The 24,970-nt window shown below is 36.1% G+C and overlaps 1 protein-coding gene and 1 long non-coding RNA gene across 2 annotated transcripts; one reads left to right on the top strand and one right to left on the bottom strand.

Moving 5' to 3' along the window:
• The first annotated feature begins 4,992 nt into the window (after positions 1-4,992).
• On the top strand, positions 4,993-10,347 carry LOC125268628 (sperm acrosome membrane-associated protein 4-like). The gene is made up of 3 exons (XM_048190971.1): positions 4,993-5,113; positions 9,605-9,715; positions 9,988-10,347. Exons 1-3 carry the CDS (start codon positions 5,062-5,064, stop codon positions 10,206-10,208), a joined length of 384 nt encoding a protein of 127 aa, XP_048046928.1. The 5' UTR covers positions 4,993-5,061; the 3' UTR covers positions 10,209-10,347.
• A 4,009-nt stretch (positions 10,348-14,356) lies between these two features.
• On the bottom strand, positions 14,357-17,146 carry LOC125249946. Its single transcript, XR_007180692.1, has 3 exons — positions 16,979-17,146; positions 16,515-16,642; positions 14,357-14,701 (listed from the first exon to the last, which is right to left on the bottom strand). It is a non-coding gene; the product is annotated as an uncharacterized LOC125249946 (long non-coding RNA).
• Between the last annotated feature and the right edge of the window lie 7,824 nt (positions 17,147-24,970).

Here is a 24,970-nt window from a genome sequence, read left to right as displayed (position 1 = left end):
GTGAACCTGGATCAAATTAGTGGTACTGCGTGAACTTCAATTTCCTTTTATGAAACCGTTTTAGCCCCAGCTCATTTGTTAGGTTAATTCAAGTCAGGTTGTTGGAGTTTAATCCTCGCTTTTCTTAGCATCTTTTATGAAACAGCCCTCTGATGAACACCAGCTAGTTCCAGGCTAGGAGATGAGCTTGACCAGCTAAGCCAGGCTGGGAGACCAGCTAAAACCAGCTGAACACAAGATTGGCCAGGCTGGGAGACCACCTGAAAACCATCTGAACACCAGCTATCCCAGGCTGGAAGACCAGCTTGACCAGCTAAGCCAGGCTGGGAGACCAACTGAAACCAGCCAACCAGCTTAGACTGGTTTTAGTTGGATTTTTCAGCAGGGCAGTCACACGAAAGTAATCAGATTAAATAATAAAATAAAGTGAGATATTTCAAAATAGAAAATTGAGTGTGTATCTTCTATAAACAGTGCCATGTCGTGGCGTCTCCCTCCCCTTCTGTTTGAAAACACGGGGAACTGCAATTCTGCTTCGCTCTGATCCAATGAGTGATTGACAGCACTCTGATCCAGTGGCGTTGGGCATTGTCCTATGATGTTGGGGGGGCACCAGGGATGGCCAATCATATTCCAGGGGGGGCTGGTGCCACCCCTCTAGACACGCCCCTGGGTATGTATGAACGACAAAAGTGACAAAAGTGCTCATGAATTTTGAAAAAAAAAAAAAGACTTAAATATGAAAACATTCCATGCATCTTTATTTTTAATAAATCCAATTATCTATTTTATCTTAAACACATTATTAGGATCTGTAAAATTTAAAACGTCAAGGCCACCAAAGTCTCTATTATTGTTTAGAATATCTTTCAGTAAATAGTGTATTTTCTTCCTCCAAATAAAATCAAAGAATCTTGTCTAATTTCCTGACAACATTGTTTGGAGCATCTGCTGACATCCATATATAAACAGACCTTGAGATCCTTCTGAGGGCCGTTTCATAAAACAAGATTAGAAAACAAGCCAGGCTTATTTTACTTAGTCAGACTTGTTGTCAGCGAATTCTGTTTCATAAAACAAACTTAAATTAGTTAAACTCAGTTACTCTGGTAACTTATACCCTGGTCCGGAGTAGGCTAACTGTCAGGCTAAGCTGAGCTCCTCTAACACTGACCAATAGGAACGCAATGATATTACAACTGACTCTCTCACATACAATTATTTGACTTTATTAACATATATTAACATATATTAACATATATATATATATATATATATATATATATATATATATAGGTCTTCATACACACACACACACACACACACACACACATACATATATATATATATATATATATACACACACACACACACACACACACATTTACTAAGTAGTGCTAAATAAAAAAAATAAAATAAAAAATGGTGTAAATTTAAGACTTTTTTTTTATTATTAAAAGGTAAGTATGATGGACCAAAACATTTAAAGAGAAGTAATTTCTTAAAAATTAAGTGTTATGTAGCCCACTGAATCATTCTCAACCAGTCGTCCTGTCCCTGCAGCTGAAAAACACCCCCACAGCATGATGCTGCCACCACCATGCTTCACTGTTGGGACTGTATTGGACAGGTGATGAGCAGTGCCTGGTTTTCTCCACACATACCGCTTAGAATTAAGGCCAAAAAGTTCTATCTTGGTCTCATCAGACCAGAGAATCTTATTTCTCACCATCTTGGCAAACTCCATGCGGGCTTTCATGTGTCTTGCACTGAGGAGAGGCTTCCGTCGGGCCACTCTGCCATAAAGCCCAGACTGGTGGAGGGCTGCAGTGATGGTTGACTTTCTACAACTTTCTCTCATCTCCCGACTGCATCTCTGGAGCTCAGCCACAGTGATCTTTGGGTTCTTCTTTACCTCTCTCACCAAGGCTCTTCTCCCCCGATAGCTCAGTTTGGCCGGACGGCCAGCTCTAGGAAGGGTTCTGGTCGTCCCAAACGTCTTCCATTTAAGGATTATGGAGGCCACTGTGCTCTTAGGAACCTTAAGTCTAGCAGAAATTTTTTTGTAACCTTGGCCAGATCTGTGCCTTGCCACAATTCTGTCTCTGAGCTCTTCAGGCAGTTCCTTTGACCTCATGATTCTCATTTGCTCTGACATGCACTGTGAGCTGTAAGGTCTTATATAGACAGGTGTGTGGCTTTCCTAATCAAGTCCAATCAGTATAATCAAACACAGCTGGACTCAAATGAAGGTGTAGAACCATCTCAAGGATGATCAGAAGAAATGGACAGCACCTGAGTTAAATATATGAGTGTCACAGCAAAGGGTCTGAATACTTAGGACCATGTGATATTTCAGTTTTTCTTTTTTAATAAATCTGCAAAAATGTCAACAATTCTGTGTTTTTCTGTCAATATGGGGTGCTGTGTGTACATTAATGAGGAAAAAAAATGAACTTAAATGATTTTAGCAAATGGCTGCAATATAACAAAGAGTGAAAAATTTAAGGGGTCTGAATACTTTCCGTACCCACTGCAATACTGACAACAATGGAAGCACTTGGGAGAGAACTGTCAGGAGACTTATTTCTTAGCACAAAAGAATACAAGAGGATTACCAAATCATTGTTTTAAGTGTGAAACTATAGCAAAAGTAACACAGAAATTCAAAGTCAATAGACCTGTGACAAGACCCCTGAAACAATCAGGCCTTTATTTTTAATCTTTTATTAAGTGATGAGTGATTTTTTTGCTAGACAAAGAACAGGAGAAATACCAAGTGAGTGTCTCAGAGCCAGCAAAAGCTATGAAAAGAGTGACAGAGTAAGATGCAGCCTGCAGAAGTGACATGTATGGTTGTTGTCCACACTGAAACTACCCACTGTAGTCAAAGCACAATAAAGTCAGCTAGCCTTTTCCAAGGCCCATATTTAATCTATACTCTGGTCTTTATATATATATATATATATATATATATATATATATATATATATATATATATATATATATATATATATATATACTGAATTCAGGTTGCTTGGGACACTTTTGCTATTGAAATGACTGGGAAAAAGTGTCCCAATCAACCTGAATTATATATATAATGTGTGTGTGTGTGTGTGTGTGTGTGTGTGTGTGTGTGTGTGTGTGTGTGTAACGTACAGGTTTTCCTTTCTTACTGGCTAAATGTTTTGTGCCCAATATTTAATTAAGATTGTTTTAAAATATATGAATACATTCCTCTCTGGTTTTGTTTGGCAGCTGTAGTACCTTTATGGTTATTAGAAGAGCAAAAATTAAAATCACAAAATTAAAAATTAAAATAAATATGCACAGACTAAATATGAATCTAAACTCAGTAATTGTCCCAAAGTATATTGATTTACCCCATTACAATAGTCCATTTACAGCTACTGTCATAAAAATACACTTACTTGTAGGTTTAAAATTGTACATAAAGCACATTTAATGTCCAACATCAAATATTTTAGCGAAATGTATATTTTGGAATTATTGCGCTTCTATTGCGTCCCGTCTGTTTAGCGCGCAGCAGCGCTCGTTCAATGTGAAGTTTAGCAGCAAAATGGAAATATTATCATGACTTTCTAACATTTACAGATGGAGAATAAACTTGTGTAAAGTAAGTTATGCACTGAGGAAAACACCATGTCTCAAACGCATAAAATAGCACAAAATGTTGCTGTTTCCTATGGTGGATCGATTTGATCCATGATCGACCTCTAGGGCCGTTTAAAAAAAGCGCGCAGGCGAAATTATCTTGACTAGGTGAAACCTGGATCAAATTAGTGGTACTGCGTGAACTTCAATTTCCTTTTATGAAACCGTTTTAGCCCCAGCTCATTTGTTAGGTTAATTCAAGTCAGGTTGTGGAGTTTAATCCTCGCTTTTCTTAGCATCTTTTATGAAACAGCCCTCTGATGAACACCAGCTAGTTCCAGGCTAGGAGATGAGCTTGACCAGCTAAGCCAGGCTGGGAGACCAGCTAAAACCAGCTGAACACAAGATTGGCCAGGCTGGGAGACCACCTGAAAACCATCTGAACACCAGCTATCCCAGGCTGGAAGACCAGCTTGACCAGCTAAGCCAGGCTGGGAGACCAACTGAAACCAGCCAACCAGCTTAGACTGGTTTTAGTTGGATTTTTCAGCAGGGCAGTCACACGAAAGTAATCAGATTAAATAATAAAATAAAGTGAGATATTTCAAAATAGAAAATTGAGTGTGTATCTTCTATAAACAGTGCCATGTCGTGGCGTCTCCCTCCCCTTCTGTTTGAAAACACGGGGAACTGCAATTCTGCTTCGCTCTGATCCAATGAGTGATTGACAGCACTCTGATCCAGTGGCGTTGGGCATTGTCCTATGATGTTGGGGGGGCACCAGGGATGGCCAATCATATTCCAGGGGGGGCTGGTGCCACCCCTCTAGACACGCCCCTGGGTATGTATGAACGACAAAAGTGACAAAAGTGCTCATGAATTTTGAAAAAAAAAAAAAAAAAATTGTGGCCATTGAATGCATTTTGCATGAACGCAATGAGAAATGATTCACAGTTTGGTCCACATAGACTTCCGTGTTTCACTGAAATGGCAGGCTTCAGTACTGACCGGTGCTTCTTAAAAAAATAATAATGATAATTTAAACAATTATATTGAGAGCATGTTTTTGCGGGACATTTGAATGACATTTTGAAATGTGGACATTTCATGAGTCCTCATATTTAAAATAGCTTTAAAAACACACTAAAGTTTTATTAAAAATGTAAAAATGCAGACAGTTTTGTGTGATGGGCAGGTTTAGGTGTAGGGGGACAGAATGTACAGTTTGTATGGTATAAAAACCGTTACGCCTATGGAATGTCCTCACTATTATTTTTTTGTATTAATTTACACCACACCCTTGAGATGTCGCAGGACTGTATTCAGAAGTGTAACGGATGGTGTCATGGGTGTGGACCTATAAATCTAGCAGATCTCTGCTATTCACAGCAGTCTGACTAGAGTTTAACGGTCTTCTACTTGACCTCAGCTACAGCAAGAAAGATGAACAAAATCATTTTCGGCTTCTTTGCAGTCGTTCTGTATTTTGCAGCAGGTAAGATGTATATATATATATAGCTTACTGTATAAATCAGCAGTAGATTATTTGTTTGAATATTTCTGGTCAGTTTTTTTGTGTGACGAATGAAGCTGTGGTTTATGAGTCATTCTCATCCGGGATATTGCTTTCAGTGATTTGAGCCTACAACAAGCTTTCACAAAGAAATACTCTTGATTTTTATGACTTTTTATGTATTAATATAATTATATTTATTTTTCTATCATTATTTTTAAACTGGTATATTTGTAGACAAAGGTCTCAGCTAATGAACCATGTAAGGGAACAGGTTTTTCTGAAAATGTTTGTGGCAAGGGGGGCGTGGTTCAGCGAACGCTGCAGCGGGGGAGAGCGTCAGGAGACGCGCGGTGGATGAGCGGGTTAAGCGCAAATAACAAACACCTGTCTCCTGTTTCTCCTGGCGTTAAATACTCTCTCCACGCCAATTACTGTAACAAGAGACAGGTGTTTGTTATTTGCGCTTAACCCGCTCATCCACCGCGCGTCTCCTGACGCTCTCCCCCGCTGCAATGTTTTTCTCTAAAAAATTACATTTATTCACTTCATAACTTAATTTGTTCCATCCGACACATTAAAAAGCATATTGAATTTGATCCATGCAACAGCAGTATAAAGTCTTCAATTATGACAGAATGGTGTTCAGTAAAGGAGTTAAAAATAGATTAATTCTTAATTCTCTAACCTTTTTAATACTAAACATATAATCATCGTTCTTAGGTAAATCAGACATGATATCATGTAGTTCAGTTGTTGTTTTAATATTTTAACACAATGAATTGAAACATTTCTTTCAATTCATTGTCTTTGAATTCTTTCAAAATTGACATAAACCTTCACCTGATGGTGTTAAATACTGACAGAGTTGACAAAGGTTAAGCTGGGGCCAAATTTAAAATGTAAATGTAAATAGAATTGTGAAACAACATTAGAAGAATTCACCATATGCAAAAAACATATTAGATCACATCATCTAGACATTTTGAGAGCACTTGTCAACCATCAGACATAAAACCTGATGGAGTTGACGTCTAAAGGAGTTGACTGACTTTTTGTATTGTTTGATATATTACAGATCTCCACCTTTCAATTAAAATTTATATTTTTAAATTTGTTGCATTTTTAAACATTTTGTTTTGTCCTCATGCTGAGGACAAGGTAAATTACATGTATTTTACAAGTATAGAGCATGTATTTAAATAATAGTAACAAAATTATTTAAAAATAAAAGCAATGAATGTCCTGAGCATCCAGATTTCCTTTAGATGTAACTTTTAAAGTATTTTTATTATGATGAATTTATTTATTTTTTTAACATAAAGCAGGCATTTTGTCCCTTATCTCAATAATCAGTGCTATGTTAATGCAGTTTCTAACATGTTAATAGAACATTATATTGGGAGGTTTGGATTATTCTTACCCATTTGTCGATGTGTTCATGAGAGAGACAGGTTAGTTGAGGCAGAAAGACCAAACCAGTTACATAGGAAAACTTGCACACTAAAGAACCCATCAGTTTGGCTATAGACCACATTTCTGAATCTGAAAAAGTATCTGTCATATCTCTGCTAATATTTTGTAGAGTAGAATGGAAGTTCATTTGTGTTTTTCAGAGAGAATATAAAAAAGAGCACATAGTTTCTTTGTAGTTTATACTTTTAAAACTTGGATACTGTTAGATTTTGTAATCTCACTTTAATTTTTGGTTTTGGTGCCTACTCCTTTTCTTGACTAAAGTGTGACTGAAAAGGAATAAAAATGAATCTACCCCTAACTCCAACATATCACATGCACAGCACACATTAATTGAGTCTGCCCTCATATAAATAAAAGTTCCAAACAGGGAATTTCATAGCAGTTCCATAGAACAACCATTTTGGGTTCCTCAAGAACAGTTCTTGAAATCACTTTTTTTTCCAAGGTCCTTACTAATACTGCAAGGCCTATCACACCTTCTGTCCTCCCTTTCATACGTCATACCTGGAGAAACTGTATCTGCTCTGCCCAGTTAGGGCCCTACATGTAGAGCTGTCCTGTGGAGGAAATCTAAACAACTGTTCATCTGTTTTGGGTCACCTAGAAAGAGGTGTCCTGCAACTAAGCAGAGAATGAGCAATCTCACTTGCTTATGAGTCGGCCGGTCAGCCTTCACCTTTAGCCGTACGTGCCCACTCCACTTGGAGTATGGCTGACTCTAAGGCTTTATTGTCAGGAGTTTCACTCCAGGATATTTGAGATACGGAAGGCTGGTCTTCACCGCATACATTTATGAGGTTCTATGAACTTCACCTCGGCTCACTCCAGGGGCGCAGGTGCTTCTGTCTTGATCTGTGCTCATGATTTCGTACGGACAAGAACTTGCTCATACAGCAGCGTGGGTATTGTATTCCCACAGTGTTTCAACGCAGCTGAATGGGTTAACTATAGTTTCCTGGTCGCTGACGTCACCCGTCTACGCGTTCTGTCAAGACATTGGACAGATTCTATACGCACTTCAAGACGCAATCATGTAGCGGCATTCCCACAGCGTTTCGACGCAGCATCTCATTCCCTTTCACGGAACTAAGGTTACATACGTAACCGAGACGTTTTCCCTGGAGGTCTCCCATCCAGGTACTGACCAGGTTCAGCCTTGGTTAGCTTCAGTGTTGGATATGGCTGTGCAAATAACTCCAAAATCTTAGACAAGTTATAATATAACAGATATATTAATTATAACTATAGTAGATTTCTGCAAGTTTACATTTTACGTGGAAGCTTTTTCACTGTGCGCACACTGCTGTAATTCACTTGCGCGCTGTTTATGCGCTCACGCTGTTTTGTCCATCATTTGATGCCATACATCATGAACGGTTATATTGCGAGTTATATTTGCTGTGTGAATTTCTGTATTATGTATGCCTCAGTGTATTGGAATGAGAGTGAGCTCGGGGGCAAGGAGCACAAGCTCATTTGCATTTAAAGCAACCCTCCCACAAAAACGGCTTTATTTTGCTGACACCCAAATGCTATAATAAATGATCTGTGGGGTATTTTGAGCTGAAACTTCACAGATACATTCGGGGGACACCTGAGACTTAAATTACATCTTGTCAAAAAGGGCATAATAGGTCACCTTTAAAAGTACATGTAGTTTCTTAATTCATATGAAGTCACAACCTGCATTCACAATAACTATATTATCATTTTAATTGAGTTTAGCGTCACACTGCAGAACACTATCAATACATAAATTGATGCTGTGTTGTTTGCTCTCTCTAATATCCAGCTCAGACATCACAAAGAAGACCTTTTATTAATATTATAGTTACTTAATAATTAGCTTAACTTAATAATTAATAACTTTATAATTACCAAGAAAATGTTTGGATCGCTTTTCCAATTCAATCACCAAAGAGAAGAAAATGTATTTTATTCCATAATAATTTGTTACATTGAATATTAATGAACATATTATATAGTCATAAATATTACATTTTCAGCATATATTTGCAACACTATACTTCATACATGCAATATACATTGTATTTAGTGAACCGGACTTCTTCTGCTCATTGCTATGAAAATCCACTCACAAATAGTGCCTGATGCTGGTAACCAAGTGTCTATTTATTTTGCTAAGTATCAAACAACATTTCACAGCGTTTCAAATGAATATTTACTGTAACCTCCACCCACCCTACTGTCGGTGAGAAATTCTGCTCTAAGGAAGATCACATGATCATATGCTTAGAAAACAAGGTTTAGCGGATTAAGAAAAGAGACATTTCACAGAAAAGAGGGATGAACTTAGTAATTATCTGACATGTCACAATCAGGTCTATGCTTGGTTTGATCTTACAAAACCAAAAAAAATCTAAAGCACACTCTGTTTGTGTAACAAAGTGATGATTGAGAGTATTTAATGACTCAGATAAGTAACTCCATTCAGGGTGTAACCGAAACCCGCCTGTGTAGATTTCTCTCTCTCTTTGTGTAATACAAAGGGTATATTTGTACCATGTGTTTCAGATATTAAAGAATGTAAAGTTCTGTTGACATTTACTCAATCAATCCATGGGTTACAAAAGGAGACATTTAAAAGGAATAACCTTTTTTTTCATATTTGGGTGAACTATTATTGTAGATGAACTTTGCTTCAGTCAACTACATGTTTAAGTTTTGTTGAATTCTTCATCCCTCTGTTGCCTGTGTTTAGCACATATGTGTACTGTAGTAAAGAAACATGACTTGCACTCCTCTGAGCTAGAGCACATACTGAGAAGAGAAAGGGTTGAGAAATGCTGAAAATGTTATTTATGTTGACGATTAGATCAGAAACAAATCTGCAAAATGGTGCATTAATGCTCTTACCTTACCTTTCCAGTAAAACAGGAGATTCGGAGAACTGTTTATTACTTTTTATACTGAAGAAACTTATATGCCTTTTAAAAAAGATTTCAAATGTTTCATGAATCTGCTCTCTCTCAGGTCAGGCCCTGCAGTGTTATGAGTGTAAACTGGGACTCGGGAGTCTTTGCTACACAACCAAAAAGACATGTGATGCTGGTCAGCAGTGCTTCAGTGGATTAGGGAAGGCTGGTAAGTTTATTCTGTTCAAAAGCTGTTGAACACCAACGTAACACAAAACGTAAATGTTCATTAAAGAGTCATTATTTTTTGCATCTCCTTAAATCGTAAGATTTAATATACTAAAATTGAATAATTCATTTTATTTTGGTGATTTTAATTACTTGTTACGCTTTCCAGGGTGAAGAAAATTGTTAATGTTCGCATATATTTTTTGTGTTCGCAGACATTTTTTAAATTATATTTTAAAGCTTAATCTATGTTTTCTTGCATCTCAATTTCAGCTGGTTTTGTGGATATTAAGATGAAAGGATGTCTCGAAGTGTCCAAATGCAATACAACTGAACAGGTGAATTTCCCGTCTGACTCAAGCACAAAGATATACCAGATGACGAAGACGTGCTGTTCTACTGACCTGTGTAACTCGGCTCTGGGTCACTTCTCTGCTCTCAGCATGGCCTTCACTACCACCACTTCTGTGTTCATGGTCAAATTCCTCATTTGAGGAGGATTATTTCATCTCTCTCACACACACACACACACACTTTTGTTTTTGTGAATTGTGGGGATATTCCATAGGCGTAATGGTTTTTATACTGCACAAACTGTATTTTCTCTCCCCCTACACTACCCCTACCCCTAAACCTACCCATCACAGGAAACTGTGCACACTTTTACTTTCTCACAAAAACTCATTCTGTATGATTTATAAGCCTTTTGAAAAGTGGGGACATGGGGAATGTCCTCATAAGTCACCTCTTTTTGTAATACCTATGTCATACCCATGTCATTATACACATTTGTGTCCTGATATGTCACAAAAATGCGTGCGCGCACACACACACACACACTCTTTAAAGACACTTATGACAACTTCTAGATGTTGTAGCCCATCAAGGTGGTGATTCATATCAAATTACTCCTAGTTTAATGACTCACACTTAGGTGGACATCACCATCTCACAGAAGGCATTGTATGTGTTGTGTTCTAGTGTCCTCATATTTGTGTCTGAATGGAGAGCAGTGATATTTAAATGTGACTGTAAACTGTATTTATTAAACAACACGAGACAGTGCTTTTGAGCCATGTGATTCTTTTACTGACTATTCTTCTGCCAGGCATAAGCAATCAACAGATGATCAGTCCGACACACAAGTCAACTTAATCAAACACTGGGAGTGTCGAACCAAATCCACCACAGTATGTTTGTTGTATTTATCAGCGTATAAATGGACACAAACTTACCAGCTTACTCCCCTCATGCAAATGATTCCACTTTCAAACAAAGAAACCCTCCCACCAGAGAATTGCACCTTTCTTATTGGTCAAGCCAAAACTCAGAGGTTTGATTTCTTAAAAAGCCCCCACGTAAATCATCGTCTCTCTTCTGGTTCTTCTTTGTTCCTGCTGATACTACGGACTGCTCACATGAGATCCCACCCAGCTCCAGGCCTCATTCCCTTCAAGCCATGCGCAACTTCCTTGACAACAGGGTCAAAATAACGGCGCAAGTTATCTTCATTTTCTTTATTCAACGCAGAAGATATTGATTACAACTTCAGCACCATCAGACCGAACCGTCAAGAATTTCTCCTGAGCCTGCAGATCTGGACGCTCCTCAACAGCTAAGGCATTTGCAAGTATCATTTGAACACTAAACAGATTTAGTATTAAGATTGTGAACCCCTTTGTTAACAAAGGTGCTTTATAGGAAGAAACTGATGGTTCTTCCAGCTGGTTAAATGACTCTTTTCATCACTTCATTATCCTGTTATGATACGGTTCAATTAATTTCCACTCTCTCATTTCCTGTGTATGTGTGATTTGTATGTTTGTGTTTGTGTAGTCTAGCTATGTGTTCGTGATTTAGTTCAATAAAACTTGTGTGTACATTCTTGTGAGCTGATTTTGATCTGCTTATAAATCAATGTCACTGAAATTGATTTGGCCGAACAGACTAATGTAATATTGTAATATTAATTCAGCTACGTTAAGTTAATTTGATTAACTGATTCAAATATTAATGATTAATTTGCTTATATATGGTTGTCAGGTTTGTTGTTGTCTGATGTTTTGACAAAATCAATAAGGAAGAAAAATAAATAATCACCAACTATCTATATTTCATAGGTGTGTGTACATTTACTGAGAATTTGGAAAGTGAACACAGAAGCAATGGCCTGTTATCAGAAGAATAAAAGGAAAAAAACAACAACAGTGAATAAAATACTAGTGTAACATTTGTAACAACATACAAGAAAACACATTGTGCTGTTTGTGTAAGGGTTTGAGTTGTGTTTTGTTCTGTTTAGTTGTTCATGTTTAGAGTTTGCCTTTTATTAGTCACATGTTCTTCTTTGTTCTCAGTTTCCCGCCACTTTTTTGTCTCCTTGGTTACAGATTGATTAGTGTTTGAGTTCAGCTGTGTTTAGTTAATTATCTCATTAGATCTTCAGTTCACTGTGTATTTAAGCCCTGTGTTTGTTCTGTTCATTAGTCAGTTCTCTGTTATGTTATACTGGTTGTTCTATTTGTTTTTATTAGTCAAGAGAGAGTTTTTGTTTCTAGTTTTTGTGAGTAAACCTTGACTGCTGTGTTTAGATCCTGCATCTTCTCCTTCATTTTCAACCAGCTGTTACAGTTTCCTAGTTCTCTTCCAATGTCTGAATTATGAACTAACATCACATAAATGTAATGAGATTTAAGAAGAGTGTGTAAGTTATTATTGCGTTAACACTCCATAAATTCTCCTTTGTGTTGATATTTTAAAGCTTTTCAAATAAATGTAACAATTGTAAAAATGACTGTTCATTGGCTTAGCCCATCACCCCATATCTGCCAACTTTGTATGCAGCAATGGAAAATACAATAAATTAAATTGCCAACAAAATTGATGTAAATGAAATCTAATTATTTCATATGCAAGTTTTAAGTGATAAATTACTTTGATAACTGTACTAACTAGCTGAAGAGGCTAGTCAGCTGTTATAAATGTGTGTTTTATATATATATATATATATATATATATATATATATATAAATGTTTATCGTTTAAACAACAATCAATACACTCATCAATGAACACTCAATTGACAAATTGAGTGGGTGTAATTCAAATACACAAAAATGAAATTAAAGCTGCAGTCCACCATTTTTCCTCTTTCCCGCCATCTCTTGTTTGAAACCTGCAATTGCAGTCATATGCGAAACAGTTATCTGTACGTGCGTTGTGCCTCGGCACAGCTCGTCAGCGCCGATGAATCTAATGTTTGCTGTCAGTCACCGCACTGGTGTGGATACTGAACTTCAGAATCACAGATTCTACGTCTTGAAAGTATGACCAATATAAGAATTTTCACTGGAAAATATCATCTGAACAAGTAAGTAACATTTCTGCCACTTTTGTTTTGACCAACTGACACGGAAAAAAGTATTAAGCCTACAATAAATCGCGCTGCCAATGATGATTAAATCTAACGTTCGCTTAGCTCTAATCACACCAAACCGTGCAAATTATTATTAATGTTATAGTGTTCTCAAATTGTTAATGTTAACAACATCAGCATTGCATGACTGTGTATTTAGTGTATATTAACGTTACCTGTAGATTTCAATGTCTGTAGCCACTCCACTGTCCAAAGCCTTTTGCTTTTTGACTACAAGTGAATCTCCAGTTGTCACTGATGATTGTCATTTGGACCTTTCTAGATTACAATCCGCCATCAAAATGATAAGTTTAATTATTTCAGCTGCTGTGAAAACAGGCTATAAATGATCCGCTACCAGCAGCGTCCTCACATGATAAAACCGACTAGCCTCGACCCCTTCCTTTGTTTACATACGTGACGTAATGACGCACAGAGGAACTGCTGCATGCTCAAATTTCCCGCGGAAATCCACCAGGTCGCTCTTATTATAAAACATTATTACAAGCTTACTGTTGTGACTCACCCTCAAGTTAAGTTAATATACTTGCTCAAAAAATGAGTTTTTGGATAATTTTGCTGAACCAAAGGAAGATAGTTACGGACTGCAATGCTTTGTAATGAATTGGGCTGTTTCCAGTTGAATCCTCTTCTGAGACATTCAGTAGTCACTGGACGAAGCATATATGAATATTCATGAGTTTCCTGTTTCATGTTACAAGTGACTGAATATGAGAGTATGTGAATATGAATATGTGCTTGAATAAAGATACTCAGTCCACATGTGTCACGGTTAGCCGTGTGTGAGTTTTATATATTTTCTGCTGACGCATATTAAAATGGTGTGTTTGTTTAGAAAATACTGAGACGAGGAATTAAAAATGGACAAACACTGGATAATGTAAGGGGGATTTAGGCCGAGTGGATTCCATAAGCGGGTCTTTATTGAGGGATCTGAACATAAAATCCAAAACAACAGTCACAACTCGTAGTCAGGTCACAGGCTTTGGTCGAAACACGGGCAAAACAATCCAATGGCAGACAAATCCAAAACAGTAATCCAAAAACGTGAGTCCAAAGAACACAAGCAAGGGAGTCATGGAAGAACACTTAGTAAGGCAGTGAACTTGGCAATACTTCACAATGTGGCAGTGCAAACACATGGCTTAAATACAGGGTGACTAGTCTTTCAAACAACAGTTTTCTTTTTAATTGAATATTAATAGTAATAATAGTAATAGCATCCCAGTAAAAGCAATGCAGGATCAGCAAAGAAAAAGAACATGTTTGTTTTTATAGCATAAAAATTAATTTGGGATATACATTTGGTAGAATAATTTGTTGTTCTTACCTTAAGCCTCACATATACAGCTGACCTGCCAAACTCTGGGCATGCTTTTATAGCTGCAGGGCAAACTGAACTCAACTCAACAGGTATTACCCTTCGCCTCCTGTCAACTCTGCAGATTTCAATTTCACCCTCTCCTATTATTGGAAAAGCTTCCCTAATTTTCTGGTGAAATGCTCTCTCATCCATTGAAAATGGTACAACTAGTTTTTTAACCGTTGTACCTGTTTAAAGAAAAATAATTATGAATATCAAATATGAATATCACAAATGATAATGAATGCTCATATAATAACCACATTTAATAATGTCTCATTAGACACAACAGAAAGCACTTGGGTCATTCTACAGAAACGTCCACTTTTCTGTCCCTAGACTTTACAGAAATATTACACTTAAAAAACACTTTAGGATTACAATTTTTTTATATTTTAATATGAAACAATATGTTATTTGAACAATGAAACCTTGTTGAGCCATCAATGTGGCAATATTTGTTTTTTAATTAATTATAAAAATTCCAAGCGCCACAGAAGTGCTCGTCCCCACAGTCATGTACAGAGGGAAAGTGCTTTATTTTGAGCTCACAAACAGGTTTTTCTACCATTTCAAATACAATAATGTATGCATAACTATCAAATGTATAATGTAAATGACATAAAAAAAACAAATGCTAAATAAATATTATAAAATTTTTAATGAATGTAGTTGTCCCCTGGTGTTGTGTCACTGGTGTTACCTTTAACAAAAATCTCTTATTTTGAAAGAAAAAAATCACACTGATGGCATCACTTGACTTCCTTCTTCCTATTTCCTGAAGATCAATGAAGAAAGGCCAATGAAAAGTCCACTGTCTCTTTTCAGTTATCAGAAATTTTAATTATAAAATCATATTTTCATATGAAGCTTTTAGTTGAAGTCACTGGTGTGACCTACTTTATCGCTAGGGAATTTTAAAAAACTAGAATACAAATGGATTAAATTACTTGATTTAGTGAATATATCATAATTTACAACATGTGGATTGATTCCTTGCAGCAGCCATTTTGTAAAATGCATTTTTCATGAAAAATGTCACTGGTGTTACTGTCACTGGTGTTACCTTTTTATGAAAATATCACTGGTGGTACCGTCACTGGTGTTACCGTTTATAGATAAACTTTATTTAAAGCTATTCATTTAGTTATTTTGCATAAAAAAGCACTAAGATTACATGATTCTAACTTTTCTTTCTCATTGTTAATCCTCCTTTGGTCAGATATGGCTAAATTAAGGGGATTTGGCTAAATTCAGTGCAGCGACTTTACAGACAGTTTTAAAATGTTGTTTATAATCTTTTTCTGACTGCTTTCACTAAGTGTCAATGATAGTCTTTTATTGTACACCAAATGTAAAATTTAGTCCAAACTACTTAATTATAGTTGAAAAATTAAGGATCTTTGGTCCTATGTATACGTCACTGGTGATTCATTGTGTCACTGGTGTTACTGTTTTTTGTCTGTCACATTAAATAAAATGTCATATGTGACATGATAATAATTTTACATTCATTGAATTCTGCTACACTCAAGAATTAAGATGTAAAGGATTGTATCATTACTTGTTTATATAGGTTTTTCAAATATTTTTATTGTTATAGCAAATACATGGTTGCGCAATTGAATTAACATCATTCAATCACACTTTTAACTAACCTGATTAAAATATATAACACATAATCTCCTTATTTCTTGCATTATCATTATTATTCTGTAACTCTGACTGCATGTGCTGAAAAAAATGAGAAATAATATTTCATAAAAATGTTTAAAAATGCCAGAGAAGTAAGGTAACACCAGTGACAAAAAGAGGGGACATGCAGTCTTTAAATAAATGTACAAAAAAAATAAAAAATCATTAAGCTGTCATTTATGTGTATTCATAAAGTCCAAGTGTAATATAATAATGTGTTCTAAGTTTAAATGTTAAAAAAAGAAATACATTTTAAGACATTTTGTCATACCAAAAGTGGACGTTTCTGTAGAATGACCCACTTACGTTGTGTTGTGATTAGATGCTCCCCACTATTTTCAATGAAAGAAATCCTAATGATGCTCTGCCTAGCAGCTCGTCTCCTAGTCGTGGCTGAGACTTCATTGGGGATGTTGCTTTGGAACATTCTCAGTCTGATACAAAAGCATTTATTTCATAATGCAAAGACATGGTGGGTTATTTTGTATACGTGTCATTTTTCAGCTTAGTAAAGTGACTGCTGTGGAGGTTTGGACATGTTATGAGAAATGATAAACGATAATGAAGGACTAGGCCTACTGCAGTAAATCCATACTTACTATATTGGTACCATATTAAATAAATTATTTGTATCTAAAATCCAAGGACGTAGGTTTGCTTTTAACGTTGATAATTGAAAATTAAGTAATTAAGTAACTTAAAATGTTTCGCTTATTTAGATTTTGGCGTGAAATTTGAATTGCATTACATTAAAGGTGTAGAAAACCAACCTGTCAATTGTGTTGTGTTGTGTTGACAAATTGTTGTCTTCGTCTTCATTTCTTAATCGATTTTGTACTAATGCATTAAATCTTGTATTTAAAGCCTCAAGTCTTCTCCTCAGTGTCATTATCGTGCTAGCGATGTCATATTAATACTTTTCTCGATGTTCCAGTTAATGCCCTCTATAGCTCGTTAAGGCCATCTAGCGGCAATAATCTTTTTATGTAATTTTTTTTCCCACAAAAGGTCAGCAGGCACTTAATGGATGATCTATATGTTTTAACTGGTCATTGCATGCATGTACTGGAAGTTTTTTTGTATTTAAGTGAAATTATATGACAAATATGTTTATTTACTATTATGGATCCAGCAGCAATTTAGGTAGGCCTAAATAAACTGCATGCATATAATGATATGTATATTTTTAAATATAATTCATTTATGTAGGAGTTTTGGAGGGGAAACAGTAAATGTTTAAAGGTTAAATATTAAAATAGGCCTAGTGAAATTTCATGGCAAAAAAGACTAAATTATTGCTAAGCATTTTTGTTATGGAAAAGAGGCACTGCAATACCAAAACCAATATCGAAAGCTCTACCCCACTGTGAAACATGGTTTAATGCTGCTTTGAAGTCATGCATTTTCTTGAACAATTTACAATTCAACCTTTGTCTTCAGAAAGGTTATGTGATGCAACAAGACAATGAACCAAAGCACACAAATAAATCAAGTAAAACATAATTTACATACCAAAATTATTTTTTCCTATACCTCAAGCCAACTGAGATGCTATGGCAAAACCAAAAGATGGATGAAATCGAGACAACACAGAAATACTGATCAAATGAAAGTTGTGAGAAGTGATGGTCCAAAATTGGTAGAAACCCTTAAAGGCAGCTATTAAAAAAATTGTGATAGAGGATTTTCTGAGGATCAACAGTTAATAAATGCAGTGGTTCACTTTATTTTACCACCCTGCACTGTGAATGATTTCTAAATGGCTATTAATCATAAATGTGTGTTTGTCTGTAATTGTAATTTAAATTGAGCTCACACCACATTTTATGAATTATCAATGCAGATTTTCAAGAGGTGGTTTCCTGGACAGGGTTTAAATTATGCCAAGAGTAGGCCTTAATGAATAGTTAATCATGGGTTAAAAAATTGCTGTCTGGAACAAAGATTAAGCACAGATTACTAACACCTGGACTATGAGTCCTGAACTAAAAATAAACAGGATTCATTTACAGTTTTATCTAATTGCTTACACAGAATTTCTGAAATAAGGCTCCATTTCTTGTAACTCTACACACAAAACACACAACATGCAAAACATCAGACATCTCTTGCAAAAGCAACACTTTATGCAAAACTATTTTAACTCTTCCAAAAATGTTGTTTTTGAGTATAACTACACACAAATATGCACAACTGAGGAATTTTACAGTTGAACTTGAAATCAACTGAACTGAATCAACACTGAAGTCACTTATATTGACACTATTTTGGCTTGTTAGAGCCGCTTTGCAGCAGAATTTGTTTTAAATTTGTTACTGAAGCTACTATGAAACAATATACAGTATATTGTAGCTTGTATGCATATTCTTTCTTTCTCAAACCTGAGTTTTGATTTCTAAGTTATCAATTTATGTATAAGTGTTTTCACACATGATCATTGGCTGTATAGGTCATCAGTAAATGGCAATGCACCACCCCCGACAAAAAAAAAGGTTTTGTTAGTTTTGAATGACATATCTAATGTAGAGAACTGTGTTTAGAGTTTTCCAAAAAGGTTGTTTTTCAATTGCAAACTGTGTGTAAAGCATATAATGTGCTTGTAGTTTTGCAGACTTGGTCTTAAGATTCTATACATGAGTGAATGGTTTCAGTGAGTGAGCCTCAAGTCACACTTTTAGTGTCTAAGCAATTTGAAAAAACTGTAAAACAAACCGTGACAGAGGTCGCCTATATGGAATGAACCAAGAAAATCTTAAAATTGCATGGGACCGAGAAGCATAAATGGCAGCAAAAAAGACTGCCATAAAAAACCTAAAAGACAATTATTTTAATGCAAAAAATAAATTAAAAAATTCACACATCAGTTTCAGTTTCTGTTTGTTAGTAATCTGTACTTAATCTGTTTCAGAAAGCCATTTTATTTTTAAAAAACACGATTAAGCAGATTAAGGCCTACTCCTGTCTTAATTTAAACCCTGTCTGGGAAACTGCCCCCAAAGGTTTCACAAAGTTATTCTTGTCTCTATAACTTATGGATTCCTAAAGACATGTTTATGGGTAAATAAAATAATAATAATGCAAATAAAATGAATATCAAAACATATTTTAAATATAATGAAGTCATTTTATTATAGAACTCATCAGCCTGCAGCAGCCAATATGATGTTCCTGGAAACAAAACAGAGACAGAACAGTATAAACAAACTATACAACCAACTAAACACCAAATTACAAAAACATTATTAGGCTATGTGAAAGTGAATAAAGTTCATTATATATATATATATATATATATATATATATATATATACTCTTCGACATGTACAGAATGTGCGCGTTAAGAAACACGTTCAAATTTGTCGTCTTAACATGGTAAAACTGTGCGTCTTTACATGTACTAAAGTAACGCGACGACAACTGACGCCTTAACACGACCAGAATGTGCATGTCTACACACACAAAAGAAACACATAAAAAATTGCCGCGTTAACGCGAACAAACAGTGCGTGTTGACACGGTCAAAAGTCACGCGTTTCGTTTAAAGACATTTGGCCCCGTTCGCGTTCCATATATAGGCACCTTACGTCGCCATGACGAAACTTTGGTCACCAGATTACGTTGCAATTACGTAACGGTTACGTAATTTTGTTAGCAGGGAGCATAATGACAGAGCATACGTCTATGTGAGCTAATGTTATGTTACTTTGCACAAACATGCATAACTTTGTTCGACTGTCATGAATATATGAAATGTCCATTGACATCAAGTACAAGTTAGCCAAGCATAGATGAATCTTACCTGTCCAGGAGAAAATTAGCAACGTCTAAAACATCAAACGCCGCACTTAAATCCAACAAAACTGTACCAACTAAATTTTTGTTATCAATTTCCTGTAACCAATGATCAGTAATCTGAGTCAACGCTGTAGTTGTGGAGCGACCCATTTTATATGCATGCTGATAAATTGTATTTAACCCATTTACTGCAAAATACTCCTGTATTTGATCATATACTACTTTTTCCATAATTTTACTTATTGCAGGTAACAAGCTAATTGGTCGGCTATTTTGACCTGAAAATGGTTCTTTGTTATTTTTTATTTTTTACTAAAGGTATAATTTTTGCTGTCTTCCACTGTGATGGAAATACACATTTCAATAAACTTAAATTGATTATATGAGCAACAGGCAAAACAATGAAATCTGCCACCAACTTTAACAACTTGACCTCAAGGCTGTCAATACCCGAGGGTTTATCTTTACTTGCCCGTAGTAGTTTTTTAACGTTGTCTACTGTTATTGTATTAAATCTGAAATTACATATTTTAGAATTCATTATAATATTTCTTATTAATCTATATAAAATATACCTATCTTGTCAAAACTCCATGGCTTGTCTCAATTTTTTTATTTTGTTTTTGAAAAATTGGCCCAAGTAATTAGCAATGTCATATGGTTTAGTGAGACAAATCCCATCAGCCTCCAAACATGTTGTAAGCAATTTAGGCTTTCTTCCCATTAGTTCATTTAATGTACTCCATACTTTTGCATTATCATTCTTAGCATCTTTAATCTTTCTTTGATAATATAAACGTTTTTTTATTTATTTAATTTTGCAATACACTGTACAACATCATCAGATTTGATTGCTTCTATCTTAGCTTGATTCCTTTGCTTCATATATTCCTTGAGCTCTTGATCCAGCCATGGAGTTGAGACATTTCTCACAGTACGTTTTCTAATAGGAGCGAATTTGTCTATCACCTGTGCTATCAAGTTGTTAAAGACGGCCACAGCCCTATTTGGATCCTGCTCTTGTGTTACCTCAGTCCAATCCATACTCCTTACTTCTGCTATAAAATCATTTTCTTTAAAGTTTTTAAAAGTCCTTTTACAAATAAATTTCTGACCTGATTTTGGTACCTTTGTTATTCTTTTAACCACAATTAAATGATGGTCGCTGCAGCCGACTGGAATAGAGACAACCGCAGAACACAACTCAAATACATTTGTAAAAATCAAATCAATAAGAGTTGCTGAATATGTCCCATCAGCTTTCAAACTTACTCTTGTATACTCAGTAACCATCTGTGACAAATTACAAGTATTAGCAAATGAAAGTAACTTACTCCTTAATGTACAATTTTCAGATTTCCAGTCTATATTTAAATCTCCTAAGAAAAATATTTCATTTCCTGTATCACATGCTCTATCCAAATTCCAACATTTCACATATTTGATCTAGGTACATTATTGTAGCATTTGGCGGTCTGTAACAGCATGCAATGAGGACCGGTCTTAAATGTGGAATTTGTAGTTGTAACCAGATTACTTCCACTCCTATAATAGTTAGGTCCTTTTGAACTTTAACTGGAATTTGGCTCTGAACATAACAAGCTACCCCTCCTCCATACAAGTTTCTATCTTGCCTGTAAATATTATATCCATCTATACACAGTGCTATTTATTGTTGAATCTAAATGTGTTTCTGATATGACTAATACCTGTAAATTGTAATCCTGTATAATTTCTGAAATGTCACTCACTTTATTCCGTAAACTACAAATATTCAAATGAGCCATTTTAAAACCACCTTTTTCCAACATAATATTGTTTTCAACCATCTGACATTTGGTCCTTTCCTATCATCACTCTTATTATACTTTTAGTATCACCTTGAGCTTTTACTAGAACCCTCGCAACATGTAAACACTCACTAAACAAATTCATCCACACACTCATGCACACAAACCCCTTCAACATTGTAACGAAATACATAGGCTACTGCGTCAACTGAGCCACGCCTGCTCATGACATATTATTCTTCTAAACTAAACATCATGTGGGCTTATATTATACAAGACTGAGTAGTTATTCTAAACAAATATACATATATACACATACATATATACACATATATATATATATATATATATATATATATATATATACAAACCCGATTCCAAAAAAGTTGGGACACTGTACAAATTGTGAATAAAAAGGAGTACAATAATTTACAAATCTCATAAACTTATATTTTATTCACAATAGAATATAGATAACATATCAAATGTTGAAAGTGAGACATTTTGAAATGTCATGCCAAATATTGGCTCATTTTGGATTTCATGAGAGCTACACATCCCAATGTAGCAATAAGAGGCCGGAAAAGTTAAATGTACATATAAGGAACAGCTGGAGGACCAATTTGCAACTTATTAGGTCAATTGGCAACATGATTGGGTATAAAAAGAGCCTCTCAGAGTGGCAGTGTCTCTCAGAAGTCAAGATGGGCAGAGGATCACCAATTCCCCCAATGCTGCGGCGAAAAATAGTGGAGCAATATAAGAAAGGAGTTTCTCAGAGAAAAATTGCAAAGAGTTTGAAGTTATCATTATCTACAGTGCATAATATCATCCAAAGATTCAGAGAATCTGGAACAATCTCTGTGCGTAAGGGTCAAGGCCGGAAAACCATACTGGATAACCGTGATCTTCGAGCCCTTAGACGGCACTGCATCACATACAGGAATGCTACTGTAATGGAAATCACAACATGGGCTCAGGAATACTTCCAGAAAACATTGTCGGTGAACACAGTCCACCGTGCCATTCGCCGTTGCCGGCTAAAACTCTATAGGTCAAAAAGAAGCCATATCTAACAATGATCCAGAAGCGCAGGCGTTTTTTCTGGGCCAAGGCTCATTTAAAATGAACTGTGGCAAAGTGGAAAACTGTTCTGTGGTCAGACGAATCAAAATTTGAAGTTCTTTTTGGAAAACTGGGACGCCATGTCATCCGGACTAAAGAGGACAAGGACAACCCAAGTTGTTATCAGCGCTCAGTTCAGAAGCCTGCATCTCTGATGGTATGGGGTTGCATGAGTGCGTCTGGCATGGGCAGCTTACACATCTGGAAAGGCACCATCAATGCTGAAAGGTATATCCAAGTTCTAGAACAACATATGCTCCCATCCAGACGTCGTCTCTTTCAGGGAAGACCTTGCATTTTCCAACATGACAATGCCAGACCACATACTGCATCAATTACAACATCATGGCTGCGTAGAAGAAGGATCCGGGTACTGAAATGGCCAGCCTGCAGTCCAGATCTTTCACCCATAGAAAACATTTGGCACATCATAAAGAGGAAGATGCGACAAAGAAGACCTAAGACAGCTGAGCAACTATAGAAGCCTGTATTAGACAACATTCCTATTCCTAAACTTGAGCAACTTGTCTCCTCAGTCCCCAGACGTTTGCAGACTGTTATAAAAAGAGGGGATGCCACACAGTGGTAAACATGGCCTTGTCCCAACTTTTTTGAGATGTGTTGATGCCATGAAATTTAAAATCGAATTATTTTTCCCTTAAAATGATGCATTTTCTCAGTTTAAACATTTGATAAGTCATCTATGTTGTATTCTGAATAAAATATTGAAATTTGAAACTTCCACATCATTGCATTCCGTTTTTTTTTTCACAATTTGTACAGTGTCCCAACTTTTTTGGAATCGGGTTTGTATATATACACATATACATATATACACACATATATTCATGTATACTAAATTAAATTAAAGTAACTTTCTTCCACTTAATCTAACAAAAGCAAAGCCTTTACTCAGAGTTTATTTCATAGGGGTGGTGGATCACTAATCCAGTCAATTCAGTTTATCAATTTTATCATGTCCTCACAGCTTGTCGTTACAGTTCATCAACTCTGTCCACTGTTATGCAATCCAGGTTCGATTATAGTTTTAACATACATTTCTGCCACACTGGACTCCTTGAACTTTTTTGTCTTGGAGAAAGTTATAATTAGCGTGGCTGGATGGATGATGCCATGCCTCACCCCTGCGCTCCTCAGTTTGCTCCTGATATCGTGGAAGCTTGCTCGTTTTTTTGCCATCTCCGTTGTCAGATCCGGGAAAATCCTCAATTTCATACCTCGAACATGTAGCACACCTTCTTTCTTTGAGATTCTTAATATCTGCTCTCTCGTTGTAAACTTTTGTAGGTGCACAATCATCGCTCTACCCGTCGTTTTCCCCGCTGGCCCAATCCTGTGTGCATTTTCCACCTCTGGCTCTGACTGCACTTTATCATGAAATAATTCCTTAAACAACACGGACATTTAGCTGGTCGGATTGCCCTTTTCGATGTCACTCATCAGGCCATATACACGCAAGTTGTATTTCTGACTGTGTATCTCGAGCCGCTCAGCCTTGTCCTTTAAATCCTCGTTGGCCTTACGGAGCCCCTCACACACCGACTCCAACTTTGTGATACGACTATCCATATTTGACAAAGTCTCATCAACTTCTCCAAGCTTCCGTGTGCACACAGAAATGTCCTCTGTGAGAACGTTAAGTTTGTCCAACACCACACTTATTTCTTCTCTTATCACAGCGCGTATCAAGGCTGGCAGTTCATGCGTGTTGTCTTTCCCACTTTCCATGTTGCTTGTTCTCACCTGTTGAATCACCTCGTTGCCTTGTTTAGACTGTACTTTAGACTTCTTAGGAGGCATAACACCAATTGTAGTCTCTTAGATTCAGTCTACTTACATTTAAGGCATTATTTAGCTATTTATTCAATTAAGCACCACAATGTAACAAATTGTCAGAGCTCGACATTCACACGTGTGCTCAGCTTTTGCGCATGCTCATTAACCTTAGTTACCCCACCTGAGACGTTAGAAATATAAATTTTGGAAGTAATACATTTTTGGGAAAACTAAGGATTATAAAAAAGTGGTTCA

The sequence above is a fragment of the Megalobrama amblycephala genome, linkage group LG1 (genome assembly GCF_018812025.1).
Source record: "Megalobrama amblycephala isolate DHTTF-2021 linkage group LG1, ASM1881202v1, whole genome shotgun sequence".
NCBI lineage: Eukaryota > Metazoa > Chordata > Actinopteri > Cypriniformes > Xenocyprididae > Megalobrama > Megalobrama amblycephala.
The sequence above is the reverse complement of the archived record's forward strand: the minus strand, read 5'-3'. Positions and strand labels throughout refer to the sequence as shown.